Source organism: Capra hircus, chromosome 21 (genome assembly GCF_001704415.2).
Source record: "Capra hircus breed San Clemente chromosome 21, ASM170441v1, whole genome shotgun sequence".
Lineage (NCBI taxonomy): Eukaryota > Metazoa > Chordata > Mammalia > Artiodactyla > Bovidae > Capra > Capra hircus.
Genome location: NC_030828.1, coordinates 41,158,177 through 41,180,920, shown reverse-complemented (window position 1 = coordinate 41,180,920; position 22,744 = coordinate 41,158,177). Strand labels below are relative to the sequence as shown.

General features: G+C 33.3%; 1 protein-coding gene across 6 annotated transcripts in view; it reads left to right on the top strand.

The window, feature by feature from the left end:
- Nucleotides 1–22,744, top strand: part of HECTD1 (HECT domain E3 ubiquitin protein ligase 1) — a 73,385-nt gene that overhangs the window by 28,745 nt on the left and 21,896 nt on the right. For 4 of the 6 annotated variants that reach the window (XM_018065889.1, XM_018065888.1, XM_018065890.1 and 1 more), the window contains exons 11-26: nucleotides 192–330; nucleotides 512–682; nucleotides 5,183–5,405; nucleotides 5,878–6,141; nucleotides 6,261–6,337; nucleotides 8,954–9,088; nucleotides 9,609–9,755; nucleotides 10,703–10,797; nucleotides 11,968–12,073; nucleotides 13,795–13,929; nucleotides 14,435–14,574; nucleotides 14,862–15,185; nucleotides 16,120–16,286; nucleotides 16,375–16,551; nucleotides 19,517–20,353; nucleotides 21,034–21,255. In XM_018065889.1, coding sequence (XP_017921378.1) covers nucleotides 192–330; nucleotides 512–682; nucleotides 5,183–5,405; nucleotides 5,878–6,141; nucleotides 6,261–6,337; nucleotides 8,954–9,088; nucleotides 9,609–9,755; nucleotides 10,703–10,797; nucleotides 11,968–12,073; nucleotides 13,795–13,929; nucleotides 14,435–14,574; nucleotides 14,862–15,185; nucleotides 16,120–16,286; nucleotides 16,375–16,551; nucleotides 19,517–20,353; nucleotides 21,034–21,255 — 3,359 coding nt within the window. The remainder of the gene's footprint in view (nucleotides 1–191; nucleotides 331–511; nucleotides 683–5,182; nucleotides 5,406–5,877; nucleotides 6,142–6,260; nucleotides 6,338–8,953; nucleotides 9,089–9,608; nucleotides 9,756–10,702; nucleotides 10,798–11,967; nucleotides 12,074–13,794; nucleotides 13,930–14,434; nucleotides 14,575–14,861; nucleotides 15,186–16,119; nucleotides 16,287–16,374; nucleotides 16,552–19,516; nucleotides 20,354–21,033; nucleotides 21,256–22,744) is intronic. The other 2 variants (XM_018065892.1, XM_018065894.1) reach the window with 2 other exon arrangements.

Genomic DNA, 22,744 nt, shown 5'->3' with positions numbered 1-22,744 from the left:
TTACATAGTACTGAATAGAGTTCCCTGTACTATTCAGTAGGTTCTTACTAATACTATTCTTATATTAAGTATATTTTCAGCAGACTGTTTAAAACTTAAATTAGATATTTTAATTTTCATTATTATTATTATTTTTTTAATTTTAGCGTATCATGGCTACCTAAAAGTCCTTTTTTTTTTTACTTTTCAAGGAAAGCAAGTCTTGCTCTGATTCGAAAAATGATTCATTTTTGCTCTGAAGCACTCTTAAAAGAAGTTTGTGATTCTGATGTTGGTCACAATTTGCCTACAATACTAGTGGAAATAACTGCAACTGTTCTTGATCAAGAGGTAAGTTTATTGTCATTTTTTGAAACATCTATAGTTTTAATTTCATTAACTAGTAGTAAAATCAGTTGCATCCTAATTTAATTAAATCATTTTGTCTGTGCAAATGAGTGCATTTGCCTATTCCATGCTGCTAAACTTATTTTTACCATTTTCTTTTAATTTCCTTCTTTTTTCTCCCCAGGATGATGATGATGGCCACTTGCTGGCTTTGCAAATCATAAGGGATTTAGTAGATAAAGGTGGCGATATATTTTTGGATCAGCTAGCCAGACTTGGTGTTATTAGCAAAGTGTCCACTTTGGCAGGTCCTTCCTCTGATGATGAGAATGAAGAGGAATCAAAACCAGAAAAAGTGAGTGGTGTTGATTGCAATGGTATCTATCAGGAATAGGGATTCTTTTGGAGAAATGTAGTTCCAATCATGACGGGTTTTGACAATTTGACAAAATAATGGCAATATGGAGTCATACTGTAGTTTTTAAAAATTTGGTCACTTTTCTTTTAAAATGTATCATGGATAAACCTTAAAACTTGCAAAAAAAGTTGCGTATAAAGAATATCAGGACATTCTCTATCCAAAATCACTAATTACTGACATTTTGCCCCATTTGCTTAATTACTTACAAAGACGATGTGTGTGCATGCTCATTTAAAATATATTATTTGAGGGAATTTTGTGGTGGTCTAATGGTTGGGACTCTGCGTTTTCACTACCTAGTGCTGTGTTCAATTCCTGGTCGGGGAACTAAGATCCCACAAGCCTCTCAGCATGGCCAGAAATAAAAATAGATAGAATAAAATAAAATATATTGTTTAAGAGAAATACGATACATTGTGTCCCTTTTTATACCTAAATTCTTCACCATAAAACCAGGACATTGTCTTATATAATCCTAGTATAGTTATCAAAATCAGGAAATTTAATATTTATTAAAAAAACTATCTAATCCAGAGACTTATTCCAATTTTCTGTTGTCTCTAATAGCAAACCCTGCCTGTGCCTACAACCTTCCTACCTCTCCACCTCACACTTGCAGAATCCAGTCCAGGAGCACATTTCATTTAGTCATCATGTTGTTCCATTTCTCAGCTTTCTCTTTTATAGCCCTGGCATGTTTCTGAAGAGGAGAGATCCCTTAATTTGGACAATGATCCTTACATTGTGTTTGCGCCATGTTTCTTCATGATTTGATTCAAAACACAACATGTTTTTAGCAGAAAGACTATAGTGGTGATGTTACGGCGATTTTGGTGTAAAACCTGCCTTCTAAGAGGCGTATGATGTCTGTTTGCTCTCCTGCTGATAGTTAACTTGGATCAGTTTATCATGTCTGCCTCTGCCAGGTTTCTGTATTGTAAAGATACTTTTTCCTTTTGTAGTTAGTAATTTATGAGGAGATAATTTTGAGACTGTGGAGATATGCTGTTTCTCATTAAACTTATATCCACTGGTTTCAGTACCTATTGATAATTCTTGCTTTAGATTGCATGTCAAAAAATGCGCTTTATCTGTCTCCACCGAGTGCCGGCAAGGGTTAAGTCCTGGCATTTAGTGAATGCTTCCTAAGTATTAGCGACTGAGTAATACTATTTTTGAAAGAATGATAGAGTATGGTTTGTAGTTGCAGAATCCTTCCTGGTTAAGGATGAATGTGTATATTTCCTAAATTACTGGACATTTAACATAAACCAAATAAGTGTTATCTGGGTTCATCCCCTTGGAATTCTTTCAAGAGATAGGTTACAGATTCCATCAGTCTTTGTAGAAATTAACAAGCAAATTCTACATTTATACGAAGATTATAGGAACCTGGAATAGCCAAAGCATCCTTTGAAAGAAAGCTGTAGTAACTAAGAAAGTGTGCTAGTGGTGTAAAAATAGATTAATGACCCACACATATATGGTCAGTTGTTCAAATAAGTGCTAAGGTAATTCAGTCAGGAAAGGGTGATCTAAAAAATTATGCTTGAACAAGTGGATAACATATGCGGAAATATGAAATCTCGCCCCTTTTAACAGAATAAATCGTGAACTAACATTTGTGGGCTAAAATTGTAAGGTTTCTAGAGGGAAAAGAAGAAAATCTTAGTGACCTTGAGTCTGCCAGAGGTTTTTTAGATAGGGCATTAAAAGATTATATTATCAAAGAAGAACAACAATAAAAATCAGTTAATTGTTTTCATTAAAATTAAACTTTTATTCTTCAAAATACATTACTTAGAAAATGGCACGACAAGGCAGAAAATTCTTTGAGATTTTACTTGTCTGAAAATATCTTTTTTTTTTTTTTTGGCCATGCTGCATGGCTTGTGGGATCTTAGTTCCCCAATCAGGGAGCAAACCTGTGCCCCCTGTCGTGGCAGCTTGGAGTCCTAACCACTGGACTGCTTTTGCCCCCCTGTTTTTTTCGGCTGTACTAAATCTTTGTTGCTATGCACATGGTCTTTTCTAGTTGGAGTATAGGGGCTTCTTTTCCATACGTGGTCTTCTCATTGCAAAGACTTCTCTTATTGTAGAGCACGGGCTCTAGGGTTTGTGGGTTCAGCAGTTAATGGTGAACGGACTTAGTTGCACTGTCTTCCCGGACCAGGGTTCATACCTGTGTCCCCTGCATTGGCAGGTGGATTCTTAACCACTGGACCACCAGAGAAGTCCTGGCCTTGATTTTTAATGGACATTTTCAGTGCCTGCAGGGATTCTTGGCCAACCTTTTTTTAGTACTTGAAGAGATACCCCATTGTCACTGGATGTGCGTAGTGTTATATACTGTTAGTTTGCCTTATTTTTTCATCTTGTTCCTTTGTGTATATTGAATCATTTCTTTCTCTGGCTATTCTTAAGACTTTATAACTTGTTTTTAGCAATTTGTCTTTCATGTGTTTAGCTGTGTTTCAGAGAAGGCAGTGGCACCGCACTCCAGTACTCTTGTCTGGAAAGTCCCATGGACAGAGGAGCCTGGTAGGCTGCAGTCCATGGGGTCACTAAGAGTCAGACACAACTGAGTGTCTTCACTTTCACTTTTCACTTTCATGCATTGGAGAAGGAAATGTCAACCCACTCCAGTGTTCTTGCCTGGAGAATCCCAGGGACGGGGGATCCTGGTGGGCTGCTGTCTATGGGGTCACACAGAGTCAGACACGACTGAAGTCACTTAGCAGCAGCAGCAGCTATATGCATATGCATGCACATGTGGGGGTCTGCCCCGGCTCAGGATTATTTAATTTTCTCTGCTCTGTGGGCTTATAGTTATCATCAGATTTGGAAAAAGTCTCAACTATTGGTATGAAGATTTTCCATTATGGCTGTTTGGAATGCAAATGTATGATCACCATGTATGACTTCTGAATTTTCCAGCTTATCGTTTTCAAATCATTCTTTGCCCAGTCTTATGTGTAACATCACCTATACACAGGTGGTCTGATACTCAGTAGAGATGTCCTGGAGACCACTTTGCACATTTCTAGAGGTCTTTTTTGCTTGACTCCCTGATCCTGAACTCATCTACCATGCGTATTCCATTTGCCTTAATCTCTTCAAAGACAGATTTCCTTACACTGCTTTACTCTGTGTTCCCTTTTCTTAAGACCTTAACCAGAAAAACTTTCTGAGCCTAAGAGGCTTACCTTAGGCTTAGTTAATTGTTTCTGTTTTCTAGAGATCACGCAATCCTGTGTTGCTTGTTGTCCGGTATCTGAAAACAGTTTTTCATATATTTTCTCTGGTTTTTAATTTGTTTACAATGGATAGTCAAGCCTTAATCTTTATTAATCTCTCATGGTCTGGAGCACAAGTACTTACATTAGAGAAATTTATAATCCATATTTTGCAATCTTATTTTAGTGTTATAAACTACTACTACTTCAGGGAAGAAACATGTGAAAGATGCATTAAATTTTTAAAAAATATTTATTTATTTGGCTGTGCCAGGTCTTCATTATGGCACACTGGCTCTTCGTTGCATCATGCAGGATCTTTCATTGAGGTGCATGTACTTTAGTTGAGGTGCTCACACTCTGTAGCATGGAGGCTCAGTAGCTGTGGCATGGGCTTAGTTGCTCCATGCCATGGGGGATCCTAGTTCCCCAATCAGGGAACTAGTATGGAACCAAATTCCCTGCATTGGAAGGCAGATTCTTAACCACTGGACCATCAGGGAAGTCCCTTCAAGTTTTTTAAAGTATAATAAGTTTATAAAAGTTTAAAAATACTTTACCTATACATGTATACATGTACATACTTGCCAAGATCATATGTTGATGATGAATATTCTCAATATTTAATTGTTATCAACAAAATCAAAACTTTTAGGATGCCAGGCTAGTCAAACAATGTTTACAAATTATTTTTTTTAAACGTGTTATAACTAACATTTTTATCATTATAGGAATGATCCAGTACATTTGATTCACTTGGCTAAGGGTGGGGCCTTACAGTTTACTGATAAAACACATCTTTGATGGTTCTTTTACACTGCTAGGTTTGGATACCATTGATTTAGTGTAAATATCCATGTTTTTTACAAATAATCTCTTAGGCCCAGGGATATGGTGAGTTTATCAAGTCATAGTTAGTTAGGTAATTGTGTTTAGAGCTAATCCATTTGTTTTCTTTACCTATATACCTGGAAATATCATAACTTAGGTCATGTGAATTTCTTAACCATTTTTAAGATGGACTTGTAAGATGATAATTAGTTGAATCATAATACATGTTAAACTACAGGCAGATGAATATTATATTCAGGATGTTTTAATTCTAAATTTGATTCATGGTCATGTTTTTATAAATACTTACAAATATTTGAAATATAAATTATTTTCCACATTTCATTGAATAATTTTACACATTCAGGAAGATGAACCACAGGAAGATGCTAAAGAGTTGCAGCAAGGTAAACCATATCATTGGAGAGATTGGTCCATCATCAGGGGAAGGGACTGCTTGTATATATGGAGCGATGCAGCAGCCTTGGAGTTGTCTAATGGCAGTAATGGATGGTTTAGATTCATCTTGGATGGAAAACTAGCCACCATGTATTCAAGTGGTAGTCCCGAAGGTGGATCGGATAGTTCAGGTAATATTTTGTTTCTACAAAATCCCTTTACTAGTTTCTATAATTTTGATAATTTGTTTTTCTGCTCATTTCTGCCACCATTGTCAAAGCAGTAGCATATCCTTGATGATCATATGGCCCTTTCTTTAATATCACCATAGAAAGTGATTGTACCATGAAAGCATTTCATGTCTTTCTGTTGTATGAGACAAGGATTACTCTCACCATGCTTTTATGTAAAGGTGCCTCTTCTCATGCAATAATGAATTGCACATGTTTGATGCTGTCTTAAATTGTATATTATCCCAAAAGCCAGAGGATTGTTTTTATGCCTGAACCTAAATAATAGCAAATCAGTGAGAGTATATCAAAGAACAAACCTTGAGTGAATTTTTTTTTTAATAAAACTGATATTCCAGTAGGTAGTTTCATTTTTTTTTAATGGTATATTTGAGAGGAATGAAGTTTTAAAACAAACATTTTGTCTTTATAGAAAGTAGAAGTGAATTCTTAGAGAAGTTACAAAGAGCACGAGGCCAAGTAAAGCCATCTACTTCAAGTCAACCTATACTCTCAGCACCAGGACCCACTAAACTCACCGTAGGGAATTGGTCACTAACATGTTTGAAAGAAGGAGAAATTGCTATTCATAACTCAGATGGCCAGCAGGCAACAGTACTGAAAGAAGATTTACCTGGATTTGTGTTTGAATCTAATAGAGGAACCAGGCATTCATTTACTGCAGAAACTTCTTTGGGTAAGTATGTAGGTATGTCAGTTTAGCAGAATAAGAATGAATAAATATGTTAAATTGCACATAAATTGTTAAAATTTCACAAAATACATTCTGGAAATGTCTTTTTTTTTCTTTTTAAGGTTCAGAATTTGTGACTGGCTGGACTGGCAAAAGAGGAAGAAAACTAAAATCTAAATTAGAAAAAACTAAGCAAAAGGTAAATTTGTGGAATTTGATTCGTTTTGTCTTTTACACGGACATAGGGTTTTAGAGGTAGATTATTGGCAGTTCAGAAACTGAGGCATATAACATAGGCTACCCTAGTCTAATATATTTTTAGTTTTCCTTTTTCAGTGCTCATTATCTCACTTTTCGTAATAAGTATACATTTAGTTATTTTCTGTATATACACTAAACATCAATATTAAAATAGAAATAAAATTGATGAGATAAAGAATAAAATCTAAATTATTTTAAAATCATCTTGAGTTTTTAATGTCACCAAAGCTTTAAACTTATGCTTTAATTAATGATAGTAGTATTTTTAGTGATACAGGGAGATTGAATATGCATTATTATATTTCATAATCCTGATTAAATACTTTGTGATGAAGCAGTTTGAATTCCTGGATCTAGACCCAGATAATTTGATACTTAGTTTAATGGCCATCTTAGATGAAGTCACCTCTCAAAAAGATACAGAAGCAAGTGTTATTGACTCATATTACTAATTTTTAAATTCTGTCCATTTAGTATACATTTTTAAATAAATCCATTATGTTTCCATCTGTCCTATCAATTACTATTGAATTTTTTTATTTTTAAAAAAGTAAAACTTCATAGATTCATTATCTTCTGATGACACATTTTTATTTTACATATAATAATGATACAATTTTTCATACAATATGTAAAGAATGCCTTTGAGTGCTTGAGATGGGAGGGTACTTGTGTTTGCATGGCTTTGGCCATAGAAATAGTAGTAAGGGATTTTACTAGAAGCACTATATATGATTTATGAAGGCATTACTTATTACATATAATAATTTCCAGTTGTAAATGTAGACTCTGAAGCTACAGATTCCTTCTAATTCAGGATATCTTAAGGGCATTTGATGAAGAAATATCTCAATTGAAGGTAGCCATTATATGGTAAAAGGAATTTGGACTAAATACAATTTACTTTTTTCATGGTAGTTATGTTCTGTAAAGTTTCTGTGAATTGCTTCTTGGAGAAATAACAGGTGTAGGTTCCTGTGAGGCTGTGGTCACACTTTTTAAGTTTTTCCTGCACTGCATACCATGCCCACAAATAACTGTGAAAAGTGCTACAAGTATTGATTTGTGGATTACAAATAAATTTGAGTGACTAGTTGATTTCACAGGTATGAAATTCTCAAATGATGAAGCTCAACTCTTTAATTCTTTATAAACTACCACTCAGCTATCTCAGGAGCTTTTTGGAATAAAATATGAAAGTGTTAGTTGCTCAGTTGTGTCTGACTCTTTGCGACTTACGGACTGTAGCCTGCCAGGCTCCTCTGTCCATGGAATTTTCCACGCAAGAATAGTGGAGTGTGTTGCCATTTCCGTCTCCATGGGATCTTCTCAACCCAGGGATTGAACCTGGGTTTCCTGTATTGCAGGCAGATTCTTTACCGTCTGAGCCACCAGGAAATTATATTAACCACCCAAATCTAGATTAACTCACAGGGAAATGAGCTTTATAATACAAAAGAAAAGTAAATCAAAGAGAGCATAGTCTCAGTCCTCTAATTTAATTTTCTTAAAAAAAAATTCAATTATTCATTCGGTTTCTTGAAATCAGTAGTAACTCAGTGATCATGTGGTTATTCTTGTGTGCATGAAAGCTGTATGTGTCAAAATATACTAACTTTAGGTAAAAATAATTTTATTATAAAGTAATAGATAAAATATAAAAAATAATTTTGTATACACACAGTTTTAACCTGTTTTTATTTCTTAATACTGTTTATAAAGGAATAGTTTCTTCACTGTTGCCCGATATTCAGAACTTACTTACCTTTTAATTCTGAGAGGCATACTAAAATAGAATAGTAACATATTATTATTTCATGTAGAGAGCAAAATTTTTTCTATTAACATTACAGCTATGCTAGGTTAGTTTGTGATATAAATGAAATTGTAATAAATCATAAAAACAGTGTTATGTACAAAATTTCATCAGACCCAAGCCTTGGACATGTGTGGGTTCCTCTCTCAAATAATATTACTTTAATTTAAATGAGAGCTAATTAGTGCCCAAAATGACAATAGTCATTCTTGCTCTTGATGTAATATATAAATACATGAGCATCATATTTTGTGTGAATAATATAATGTAAATAGAAGAAAGACATATCAAGTTAAAATATACTCTGGAATGTTAAAAGGTTCACCTTCAGTTGATGGAATTATAGATGGCTTAATTTTCTTTTCTTTTTTCTCTCCTTTATTTTTGCTTATTTGTATTTTCTTATTGGTTCACTATCAAACAGATTGTTAAAAAAGAGCAGAGTTACCTTTTATAGCTTTAATTTTATTTAAATGAAATAAGCATCTATTTAGTATATGAACATAAAGTTTGAATAACCAAAAATTAAAATTATATGTTCTTTGAGTTGTCTAAAATCTGCTAGAGTGGTTTTTTAACCGTTAAATCTTTTTGATGTACATGCATAGAAGTAGTAACATTTTTGCATCTTGAAACTGGCCAAACATCTTAACTTTAAAGGTTATATATTTAAAAGGAAGATTTGGTAAAATTATTAATTGTAGTAAAAGTTCACATTTACTATTTTTATTTTGGTAGGTACGAACTATGGCTCGAGATTTATATGACGACCACTTTAAAGCTGTTGAAAGCATGCCTCGTGGAGTAGTGGTAACACTCAGAAACATAGCAACTCAGTTAGAGTCATCTTGGGAACTTCATACAAATAGACAGGTATGGTAGCCTGTAGATTTTATGACACGCAGTGATCTTAATTTTTCTTCTTTATCCTTACTATTCCAGATATTGATTAGGGAGTCAGCAAATTATCACCCATGGGTTAAATTTTGTATGGTTTTGTTTCTAAATGGTTGAACACATACCAAAAATAAGAACAATATTTCATGATTTCTGAGAATTATATGAATGTGTAAAATTGTTGTTCTGTAGTAGTTTTATTGGACACAGCCACACTCATTTATTTCCCATTGTCTGTAACTGCTATAGTGGCTACAATGACAGAGTTAAACAGGTGTGACCAAGATACGTGGCCTATGAAGCCTGAGATATTTATAATCAGCCCTTTACGAACAAGGTTGCCAAGTGTGGTAGAGAAAATTTGCATTAATAATTTGAATTTCTTAATCTTGTTTAATGTCTAATTTCATGGTAATTGATGTTCTGATAAATTAAGTATATTAAGACCTGTTGGTTTTTATCATCATCCTTATTTAAAATTTCTTTTTTCTTTTAGTGTATTGAGAGTGAGAACACTTGGAGAGATTTAATGAAGACAGCTTTAGAAAATCTGATTGTACTTTTGAAGGATGAAAACACAATTTCGCCATATGAGATGTGCAGTAGTGGCTTGGTGCAAGCGCTTCTTACTGTTTTAAACAATGTAAGTAGTACAGAATCAAGTGTCTAATTAGAAAATTATTTGTAGCTACACTTTTGACAGAGCAAGGTTTACTTTATTTTGTCAAGGAGTATTAAAAACTGTAGTAAATATTAACATCTATAATTTCTCCAGCCATTAAGTTTTATCAGTAGTTTGAGCCAGTTGAATTAAACAATTGAGTTTAGATTTTTTTTAGTTACCTGATTATAATTTATTCAAGATTTGTTTGTAAAAAACGCTTTAACATTATTCACTGCTCTGATTTCCTCATAACTTTTGTAAAACAGAGTTAGTCTGTAGGCCTTTTTAAATACCTAAAATATTTGGATAAGATTAAGTTATGAGCAGTGACAATTTAGGAAGTTCATGTGAATATTTGACAGGTATCAATATTTATTAGTAGCCTTAATATTTCCCTTCAGTGTAGTCTGTGTTAATCTCTTTATTGTGATTAATTTTTTTCCTTTATTAAAATTATCTTGATGTATCATCACTTTACATGACTTAATAATGTCTATGAAATCATTTTTTTATATACCAGTCGTATTTTTTCTAATACTAATTAATGTAAATAGTACTGTTAAAATGTTCATAAATAATCTGAAATATCTTGTATACACTTTGAGGAAAGGAATGTAATTGCTATCCATTATAACATTGAAGGTATTGGAGAAGGAAATGGCAACCCACTCCAGGGTTCTTGCCTGGAGAATCCCAGGGATGGGGGAGCCTGGTGGGCTGCTGTCTATGGGGTCGCACAGAGTTGGACATGACTGAAGCGACTAAGCAGCAGCAGCAACTGGTCATATAGTAAAAAATTTTAATTGAAAGAAAATAATGATTTCCCTTAGATTGTATTGATAATTTTGTAATGTATATTAATATTCATCTTTGGTATTTTTTTTATTAATTTCAATATCAGCCATAAAACTTTTTTTTTTTTTAAGAGCATGGATTTAGATATGAAACAAGATTGTAGTCAACTGGTAGAAAGAATAAATGTTTTTAAAACAGCCTTTAGTGAAAATGAAGATGACGAAAGGTAAGTCCCCAAATTTCTTCTAATTTCATGTTTAAAGTGTTTGTAAGTTGATAGGTTTCCTTTGAAATAGTCTATTATAGTGTTCATATACAAAGTAGGTACTTTTTTATTCAGTACAAGAGTAGCTTATAAATATATAAAAAGAAAGATTTTTAAAAAGTATTTTTTAATCTAATGGAATAAAAGAAAAAAATCCATATCTGCTGTGAATGCAGCTGACCACTTATTTAAATTAGATAATCTTTAAGATACAACCAGACATCTAAACACTGATTATATATTTGATGATATTAAGTAGGAAGTACTCATTCCTTTTAGGTGTGGTGATAATATGATTTTATTTTTTAAAACTTCTGTAGAGGTACATACGCGAGTATTTCTGGGTGAAATGCTTTGACATTTTCTTCAAAATACATGGAAAGGGGAGAAATGATTGGGGATATAGCTAGAAATCAATTGGCCATTAATAGGTAACTTGAGCTGGGTTGTGAGTTGATAAAGGTTCATGTTATGATTTAATTTACTTTTGAATGTGATTGAATTTTTAAAATAATAAATGAAATTCAATTCCATTAATTTTAAAAACCATTTTAAATGAGTCTATATTATATGGATATATAATCATTTATTGAAACATTAGTCTATTAAACATATTAACTCTTTGCAAATTATTACTAATACTGAAATATACTTGTCTTGGTGGAAATGTTTTTTTATATAAATTGCTTTAAATAGTTTTAGTGAGTTGATGATTTTTTAAAACTTCTTGATATAACTTGTCATGTTATTTGCCAGAAATATTTTACCAGTGTTGCCTTGCTAACAATACCATCATTTTCCAAACTTCACTGCTTTATATATTCTGTTATATGTATCAAATATTATATAATGAAATTTTTTAAACTTTAAAAAATAAAATACACGTTAAATTATGCATTACTTTGAATGCAGTTGTGAAAGTTTCATATGAAAAGTGAAATATTTTAGTAAGTAAAGAAATTGAGTTATGAGATTATCTTTGCTTACTCAGTTATAGTCTAATGCAAAACTAGACTTCACTTTGCATTAATACAGAAAGTAGGAGTCTGTATGAGGTTGGCTATTGCAGATCCTGTATGAGGTTTAGTTTGAACTTATGTGGGAGTTCTTAACAATTGCTTGTTTTCCTAGCCGACCAGCTGTTGCATTAATCCGAAAGTTAATAGCTGTGCTAGAGTCTATTGAACGTCTACCTCTCCATTTGTATGATACACCAGGATCCACTTACAACCTCCAGGTAACCATGAAAATGCAATTGCTGTTATTGCTAAATACATTTAGAAGCAGTCTTACTTTTCTTAAAAAAACAAAACAAAAAATATGTTTTATTTTATTCAGAAAAGATTGTGATTGTTTAAACATTGTGACAAATCATTGTTTAATGATTGTTTAATAGTTAAATTCTTCAACGCTCAGTGCCTTTTGATTGTTCTTTTTAATGACTCTTGAATGTATTAGTATTTCAATGTTTATTTTTAGTAGTAAATCATATTTAATAGATCATAAGCGGAAAATGACACTCTCAGTTGGAAAACAAAACAGAAAATCCTTTTGTTTTAGAGTTAAGTCCCATCTGTTTATGAATTAAGTCCCTTCATCTCTGTGTGGAACTCAGTGTGTAAGAAAATGTGAAAATGTTTCTGGCACGATTTTTTTTTCTTGTTTTCTGTATGTCATTAAGTAGAGATGGCCTTCCTTAGCTGTTTCTGTTGATTCTTTTGGAAATCTGCCATTATCACATGGTTTCATAAAAAGCCTATTTTCTTCCTAAATATTATTTGGTTGTCTTTCTTATCAATTCATTAAATTATCCTTATGTTAGCATCTAGTGTCCCAATATGAACAAATAAAACAAATATTCTTACTGCTAGTATCCCCAAGAGATCTTTACCTTTTCTGTAGGTTACTTTAGTATTTACTTACAGATTATTTGGGCTTGAGTCTTGCTTTTGTTTGACCTTTTCTGCATTTCTCTGCATCAAATAGTTTCTTTTAAATACAGCCTTTAATAAGTGACTAAAAAACTATATTTGCACTAACAATGCCTACTCAATACAAAAACTTAGCATTCCCTCAAGAACCCATTAGTGTTACCAAAGGCACTAGATTTCCAGACTAGAAATTGTTCAGAGAGTTACAGTATTGTTACTATATCTGACATGGTACATATATTAAATAAGTTGTAGAGGTCTACTTTTTGCTCTGCTTCAAACAGAACATTATAGAGGAACAAGGGGATTTTTGTCTGTTATTTTAAAGGCTTTATCTTTGATAGGTGAATGAGATAGAAATAGTCTCAAAGACTGGAGATTTCCCAGCTTATACAGTCATAGGAGCACCAACATGTTTTATTGTATGTATATCATTTCAGGAGACTGTGCACGATACAAAGACAGGAAAGCTAGGGATGTGCCCTCTGTTAATTTTGTAGTCTAAAATACTCCCTAAATGTACATATAAATGTTTAATTCTGTGGCTATAGAAATTAGTTAAAATTTATACAGAAATGAAGCACATACTTGTTTTATTTACTGAAACATTGGATTGGAAGGTATTAAAATGCCTTGTATTCTTTTAGTTTATTAGCCATAGATTATTTAATATATTCTCACTTTAATAGCATAAGTTAATTAGCTGCTTTTTATAACTTACTTGGAAAATTGCAAGTTATCAGTTAAGGCTGTAATATTTCTGTTAATCTGTTAAGTGATTTATAATAATTTTATTTAAACCATGTATGTTTGAAGTTGTTTAGAGATCAGTAGTTTGTTTGTTTCTTGAAAATATTACTTATTCAGTGAACTTCTTTAAAACATTCTGTAGGAAACAGATACTGATACTTCCTTTATGGTTATACATTATTCATCTCAATTGCTGTGTTATCTAACATTTCTCATTTTCAAAATGTTAAGATAAAAGCACAGTGTTCCCTGAAGCATTTTAATCATTTCTGTGTAGATACTTACAAGAAGATTAAGATTTCGGTTGGAACGTGCACCTGGTGAAACTGCATTAATTGACAGGACTGGCAGAATGTTGAAGATGGAACCCTTAGCCACAGTTGAATCTCTGGAACAGTATCTCTTAAAAATGGTGAGTTTCTAGCAAGGACATGGTGTGAAATAAGCTTTTTTTGCTGTGGTTTAGCCCTTTAGAAAAGTGGTTTGGGAATTCCATTTTAGTTTAGACTATGAATGGTTTCTTCATAAAGATGTCTATTATAGTTATTTGTACTACTAAAACAATGAGCAAAAACTTAATGCTAATAAGTAAAGGAATATCAATTTGGTAATTATTTCAATTAGTTTGACTATTATTTGGCTATCATAATATACAGACTCATAAGAGAAAAATGGTTTTGTACAGTATGATTGAGACTTTCTTTTACTCTTTCTGTTGAAATAATAGACTAAAGAAATACTCTGATATTAATAGTGGGGTGCTACGGTTAGGGAATTTTCTAGTTATTTTTCTTTTTAAAATATTTTTTAATGAATATTGATTATTTTAAAAAATCACATTAAAGGGTTAGGAACAAAGTGGGCAGTGAACTTCAAAATATCATCATTAAGGTGTCTTCCATATTTTCTTTGGTTAGGTAGCAAAGCAGTGGTACGATTTTGACCGATCTTCATTTGTTTTTGTTCGAAAATTAAGAGAAGGCCAAAATTTTATATTTCGGCACCAGCATGATTTTGATGAAAATGGAATCATTTACTGGATTGGAACAAATGCCAAGTAAGTCACTCTATTTAATGTAGATTGAAAATAATTCACCTGGAAAAGAAATCTAGGTAGTAGAAACCATTCTGAATATTCTGTCATTCTAGGAATTTCATCTTTTAGGTTAAATTTAAGACCATCCAAATTTTTCTTTTTATGAAGAAAAGTTGCTTAAATTATTAAATATAGAATTTTTCTTAATATAATTTTATGTGGAAAAAAGGTAGTCTGAACAAATGCAGTTATTTTTAAAGTGGTAACTGTTAACACTGTTTAAGAGTATTTTCTTTGTTTTTATGTAGAACTGCATATGAATGGGTTAATCCAGCTGCTTATGGACTTGTAGTAGTAACATCATCAGAAGGACGAAATCTACCTTATGGCCGCTTAGAAGACATATTGAGTCGTGACAATTCGGCTTTAAATTGTCATAGCAATGATGATAAGAATGCCTGGTTTGCCATAGATCTGGGTCTCTGGGTGATACCATCAGCATATACACTTCGTCATGCTCGTGGTTATGGAAGGTCTGCACTGAGAAATTGGGTTTTCCAGGTATCCAAAGATGGACAGAACTGGACTTCTTTGTATACCCATGTTGATGACTGCAGTCTCAATGAACCAGGGTTAGTTGAGGAGTCTTTGTAAATTGGAAAACTCAGTAAAGAGCTTTGTTTATTTTTATAACTGTATCCTTTTAGAGCTCTCTATTTTATGAGATACTGAAACAAGATTTTCTTGCTAAAAATACCACTTGGTACTATAATTTAGGTGTTAAAACTTTGAAAAGTGACTTTATGAAAGCCATCAAATTCTTTAAACTTTAGTAGAAGCTGAACTTATTTAAAAAGAAGTTGATACATAGTTATATATATGTGTATATAGCACACTGATAAAAGCAAAAAAAAAAGAATGAACTTTTTAACTAAATTATCCATTTATTCACACAGTGTATGTGAATGTTTGAGAGATTAACAGTAACTATTGATTTTTCTTATTTTATGTATCTGTTTTCCTAAATTTTATATATTGATCATATGTATTTTTTTTACAGGCAGAAAGTCAGCATTATGTTTCTAAAAAATTTAGTCCTAATACTGTTTAACTGTATATTGTGGCACATTTTGAGGAGTAGATAGAGTGTAGATTAAATTATTTTTTGTATTTGATGTATGGAGGGAGCTTCTTAACATGATTAATAGGTAATATTTTCAAGCTTTAAAGTTGCTGTTTTAATATCTCATTTAAAATTTTGCAAATAATTAAATATCTTTTTTATCATAAAGACATTTGTTACTCATAAAATTTCTTATTTCTTTGGATTTTATTAATTATAAATCTTTTAGCGTTATGAGTCAAATTAATCATATACATTTAACATTTCATTTTTCATTTTCTTAACTGCTATTTTTCTTTGATTTCTTGAATTTTGTGTACAAACTGTTGACTGAACATGAACGTTGCTTTATTTTTCACATAATTTTCTATTATGTAAAAAAGATCTTTGCTACCTTAAGCATCTTTTTCATATATTTAAAATGTTTTCCCTAACATTCACAGGTCAACAGCCACCTGGCCTCTTGATCCACCAAAGGATGAGAAACAAGGGTGGCGACATGTGAGAATTAAACAGATGGGAAAGAATGCGAGTGGACAGACCCACTATCTCTCACTGTCTGGATTTGAACTTTATGGAACTGTAAATGGAGTATGTGAAGATCAGCTAGGTAAAGAGAGAACAGTAGGTTTTTCTAACTTACTAAAACAATTATAGAAGGTGACTTTGACTGTATTTCTCTAATTTCTACGTTATAGGAAAAGCAGCTAAGGAAGCAGAAGCTAATCTTAGACGACAGCGACGTCTAGTTCGCTCCCAGGTACTGAAGTACATGGTTCCTGGGGCTCGTGTGATCAGAGGCCTTGATTGGAAATGGCGTGATCAGGATGGCAGCCCACAGGGAGAAGGCACAGTCACAGGAGAGCTGCATAACGGTGAGCAGGTGCTCAGCATCTGTAGTGCGGAAATGAGTATTTACATCACAAAGTATTTTTCTTTTGTTATTTTGAGGTAGTTTATAAATTGAATAAATGTTCCAGGAATAATAAGAAGAACCCATCTATTGGTTTTACGTTAAAATGGAAAAATCATTTACTTAGATACTGGAAAAGTTTTTAATTCTTAGGTTTTCACTCAAAACTTACTGCTAATAATTTGGAGTAATTTTTATGAATAAGTTGGTATAAGGTGTACACCCTAAAAGACATATTTCTCTTGTTCCTTTTGTGTCTTTTTTTAGTTTATTATTCATAAGTTTCCACTGATCTTAATTTCTTATGCTTTTATCTTGTTAGCCTCACAAGAATCAGGCAAAAATTTTTTGTTCAATTATAAGTCATATAGAAGAAAAAGCATTAGTGTTTTTAAGTTAAACATTTTTCAATAAAGGACAGAACAAAAATTGTAGCATTTTCATTTATTAGTAATTATATTTGAAAAGGTTTCTCAGTCTACCAGTTTTTCTGTTCCATAAGCAATATTTTTTAAAATCCAGTTCATTTTAACTTTTGATTCTGTAGATCTTAAGGAAGTTCATACCCACTTTATGCTATTAACTCCCAGAAGCAACTATAGTGGCTAGATATTTTACTTATAACCTAAAAGACTCATTTATTAGTGGATAATTTGCCTAACCAGTAGTGGTTCTTATGAATTTTGCCTACCATTTAAAAAAGTAAAATGTTCTTGTTGTCAATTTACACCAAATATTGAAAGAGATAATAAAAGTGACGATGCTTAAGAGAATGACTAACATTTGATATCTTAACTATGTGATAAAAGCATCTGTTTACTTAAACTCTTTTTGCTTTTTACTATGTTTAAAATTCTGTCCCTGAAATTATGTTATGAAATGCATTTCTGTTTAGTTGTACCCTAATTTCAGATTATCATCATAGCAGGTTTATAGTGAATGAGCATGTATGCAGCTGCCAAAATTAATAAAAAAATAATACTTGAATAATAATAGTTCAATTCAGAAATTTCCAGTGTTGTTGTTTTTGCGCATCTTAATGATACTTAGTTAACAGTCTATTTACCCTAAAATGTTTGACTTTTAAATGTGTGAGCCAGTTAGGGATATATAAGCACTGTGTGTTTTTCTTCGTTTGGAGTCAAGTGAAGCAACTGCTTAGGAAAATTGGAATCTTAATTTCAGAATTTAGCATATAAGAAAGGCTTATTTTTGCTGATCTGACATGTAGAAAAGCCATACCTTAAAACCATTACGTCATAGAGAGTTCTTAGCTTTCAAATACTTAAGCTAACCATTTTTATTAATGGCTAGTTGTTACTGACTCTTTTAATCTAAAGAGGACTTCAGAGTTTTGTAAATATCCACTTTTAGATATGTACCCTTCCTGAGTTCCTGTCAGTGATCAGTTTAAACACATTCTGAAGCATAATTGAATGGTTTACATTTATAGTTACTTTTCTACGCTGTGTCAAATCTCTTCCCTTTCTACAGAACATTTGTGTTGGTAGGAATATCCATTTTTTAATTAATTACACAAATATGAGTGCCTATTATGTAAAGGTACTCTATTAGACTTCAGATATGCAGTGGTCAACAAAAAAGTACAATCCCATGCTTTCTGGTAAAACAGATAAAACATACAGTTACAGATTTTGACATGTGCTATGAAATAAGTCATCAGTATATTTTGGGACCAGTTAATACAATACAAATGTAATTTTTATTTGGGATTGGGGTATGCTTTTGAACTTTTCCTTTTCTCACACTTTTCCATGTTGCAGAAGAGATAGTTAAAAGTTGATTCTTCAGAGGTTAATTCAGCATACAGAATTAATTGAGGCAATTGAAATCTCATCTAAACTAGATTATGTAGATTTGGGGCAGTCAGTTTCCTCTCAAACAACTTGTATGCAGATAATCCCCACAGGTAATTTAATATTACTTAAACCCCTCTGAGTTTCATTGTAAACATGTATGAACTTGGCATGTGTGTGTGCATGTATGCATGAGAGTGTGTGTGTGTGTGTGTGTGTGTGTGTGTGTGTGTGTGTGTGTGTGGGTAAAGTACTTTTAAAGTTTTTAAAGACTATTTTTATGTGCTTTTTTTTTTCCTGAAGTAGTTAGCTTATAACACTAAAATGAGATTGCAAAATTTATACTAATTTTATTTCTAATAGGCAATTTATTTTGTTTTTGGAAGTTAATCACCATTTTTAAAAAAGAAGTATTTTTTTCCAAGTATAAGTAAATATAGATTTAATATTATGCTCACTAGTTCTTTTCATGTTGTTAGCTTTATCATATAGGTTCTATCTAATAAAAGAGCTTAGCATACTTTTAAAATTTTGGTTTTAGAATTTTGTGCTTATTCAAATTTATTAATTTTAATCATAAGAGAACCAAGTAACCACTGAACTTTGAGAACACAACCGAAATGCTAACTTAGTGTTATTTGAGCTAGTGGCCTAGAATTTCTACAGTGATAAATGAATATTTTGTCCGTCAATTATAGGATTTAGCCCAAACTTAGAAATTAATGGTTAAGCCAGCACTTTTTCTAAAAACATTTGACCACATGATCGTATTTAGCAACTAAAAAAGCTTTTACTTAGATTTCATGTATACTTGCTGAAGTTGCAATAGTTTACCATTTTTATCCGTCTTTTTTACAATTTTTAACAGTCTTCCCCTTGAAAGATACTCCAGTAGTTATAAACGTGACCCTTATGTTGTTTTTAAATATTAACAAACAGTTCAGAAATAAGAGAAACAGAAGGATTCAATTTTAGTTGGCAGACCTTAGATGACTAGAAATTCAGAGAAGTACAGCGCTGATGAAAAGCTGATCCCATATTGTGGAGCTACTGTCTGACACGCTCCTATCTGCTTTCTGCTGGGTCTCACAAACTCCTGTCCCTTTCCAGGCTGGATTGATGTCACCTGGGATGCTGGTGGCTCAAACTCTTACCGTATGGGCGCAGAAGGAAAATTTGACCTCAAGCTTGCACCAGGGTACGACCCTGATACAGTGGCATCACCCAAACCTGTTTCATCCACTGTTTCAGGCACAACGCAATCATGGAGCAGCTTGGTGAAAAACAACTGTCCAGACAAGACATCTGCTGCTGCAGGCTCCTCAAGTAGAAAAGGAAGCAGCAGTTCTGTGTGTAGCGTGGCCAGTAGCAGCGACATCAGCTTGGGTTCGACCAAAACGGAACGGAGATCAGAAATTGTAATGGAACACAGTATAGTTTCAGGAGCTGATGTCCATGAACCAATTGTTGTTCTTTCATCTGCTGAAAACGTCCCTCAAACAGAAGTAGGGTCATCTTCCAGTGCAAGTACCAGCACCTTAACAGCGGAAACGGGAAGTGAAAATGCTGAAAGAAAGCTAGGCCCTGATAGTTCTGCTCGTACTCCTGGGGAGTCTAGTGCAATATCCATGGGAATTGTTAGTGTTAGTTCTCCTGATGTTAGTTCAGTATCTGAGTTAACTAATAAAGAAGCAGCTTCGCAACGGCCCCTTAGCTCTTCAGCAAGTAACAGACTGTCAGTGAGTTCTCTGTTGGCTGCTGGGGCCCCTATGAGCTCTAGTGCGAGCGTACCTAACCTGTCCTCAAGAGAAACATCTAGCTTGGAGAGTTTTGTAAGGAGAGTGGCAAACATAGCACGGACTAATGCCACCAACAACATGAATCTAAGCCGAAGCAGCAGTGATAACAACACTAATACTTTGGGGAGGAATGTGATGAGCACAGCAAGTAAGTGAGCTTTTCCTTATAGAACCCAATGCTTTTTCCACTCTGAGGGATGCAAAGTAGGATTTGTTTAGTGGATTCTGGCTCTAGTCTTTTACCAGATCGTTATATACAACTGTGTCACGTTTAGCCCTTCAGGAATATAAGGTTAAGTTCTGTAGAATTGTGACATTTTAAGAATTCTGATCAGGACCTGATAAAGAACCTCTTATTCTAATTCTGAAGAATAAAATAAAAATTTCTGTTTTTCACTCCTCTGATTGTTAATTACAAGAGGAAATAGATGGCTATTAACTATCATCAGAGTCAGCCGAAATCAGAGCATAATAGTGGCATAACTTTTACTTAGGTCCTGAGTTGATACTAGCTTATGAAAGTTTTTAATTCTAATTAAAGCTACCAATGGGTCAAAGTAATTCCCTTGGAAAATTCCATTGGGAGTAATTTCAGTGCCTGTTTCACTTATTTTAAAAGCTAGGCTTAACATTCTAAAAAATAATACTACTATAAAAACAAGAATTTCTAGTTGGATTTCAGTTGGGTTCCCAAAGTTGTTGCTTTTCAGCCTTTTAATAATCAGTGTTTCATGACTGCATTCTTTTTTCTAAATATACAATGTAGTTTTTCTAAGGTTTACACAATCCTCCCTTTTCTGTACTAATTTGCTTCATTTTTATCCTTAGCTTCTCCTCTTATGGGTGCTCAGAGTTTCCCTAATTTGACCACACCTGGTACTACATCGACAGTGACTATGTCAACATCCAGTGTTACTAGCAGCAGCAATGTAGCTACAGCAACAACAGTTTTATCAGTTGGTCAGTCTTTAAGTAATACTTTAACCACCAGCCTCACATCAACCTCCAGTGAGAGTGACACAGGTCAGGAAGCAGAATATTCCTTATATGGTAAGTTACAGTATAAAATAGTTAGATATTTATGTGGTGATGTTTTTATCACATTTTTCTCCTGGGGTGTTTTAAATTTTCGATTAGAAAAGGATTAGTCTCTTATAAATATGGCAGCTTTATATGTGATGAAAAAACTCAAAGTGATATGAAGAACTGTTAAGTTACCTGGTTGTAAATAGACATCTGGGAACTTCTATGTGTCATCCTTTTCTTGGCTTTTTGTCCCTAGTGAAGTTTTATTAGAAGAACCGTAATAATTTGACATCTTTATAAGAAAAGAAATGTGATAGATTAATAAGCTTTGTAAATTGATAATTCTTTGTACATTGTAATATAAGAGGAAAAATACTCCTGTGTGTCTCGTCCACTTACAGTACCCTGCTTACGGACAACTTCACTTCTGCACCTCTGACCACCAAGTGTGTGTAAAGTTTTTCCACAATTCTGACACTACCTGCCTACCTGGAGATAGTATCAGATCCCACAGGTTAAAGTCTCAGACCTCCAACACTGCCCATCCCTCACCTTTGCCCCTTTAGTCACTGTCTGGCTATAAACTGGAAGTTTCCACAACCCCCTCTTTGGGTTAGATTAATTTGCTGGAGTGGCTCACAGGGCTCAGAAAAACATTTATGTACTGGGTTACTGATTTTTTATAAAAAGGATATATAGGGGATACTCTGGTAGTCCAGTGGTTAGGACTCTGCTACCACTGCCAGGAGGCCAGGGTTTGATCCCTTGATTGAGAACAAGATCCCATAAGATGCTTGATCCGGCCAAAAAAAGAAGAGGAGAAGAATATATAACTCAGGAACAGGCAGATGGAAGAGATGCACAGGGTAAAGTCCGGGAGGTCCCAAGCACAGGACCTTCCATCCCCTTGGAGTGTAGGAGCCATCCTGGCCTGTCATTTTGTTCATGTCTACCAACCTGGAGGCTTTCTGAACCCCCAGCCTTTCAGGGCTTTTATTTTTTGGAGACTTCATGATTTAGGCACCGGTGATTAAATTATTGGCCATTGGTGGTATGGCCACCAGTCTCCAGCTCCTCTCCCCAGAGGTCTAAGGGGCGAGATGAAAGTTCCAGTTCTGATTGTGGTTGGTTCCACTAACAACCAGCCCCATCCTTAGATTACCTAAGGGCTTTCTAAAAGTCTCCTCATTAAAACAACTCCAGTTATAAATAACAAACGACACCTCTATTGCTCTTGTCTCAGGAAATAGTAAGAGTTTAAGAAAACTCAGTATATAGAACAGAGATGACCAGATTTTCCTTATTATAAACCACCGTATCACAACAGTTATCAAAGTCTTCTGGAAATTATTCTTTTTTTAGGTAACATTTGAAATATTCAGATGAATTAGTTCTTGCTTAGAAGGTTTTTATAGTTACATTATTGAATGTAACTGTGATATGTAGTCAGTGATTAAATTAAAATGTTTCTAATCATCATGTTAGAACAGTAAAAATTTTTATAGAAGGGAAA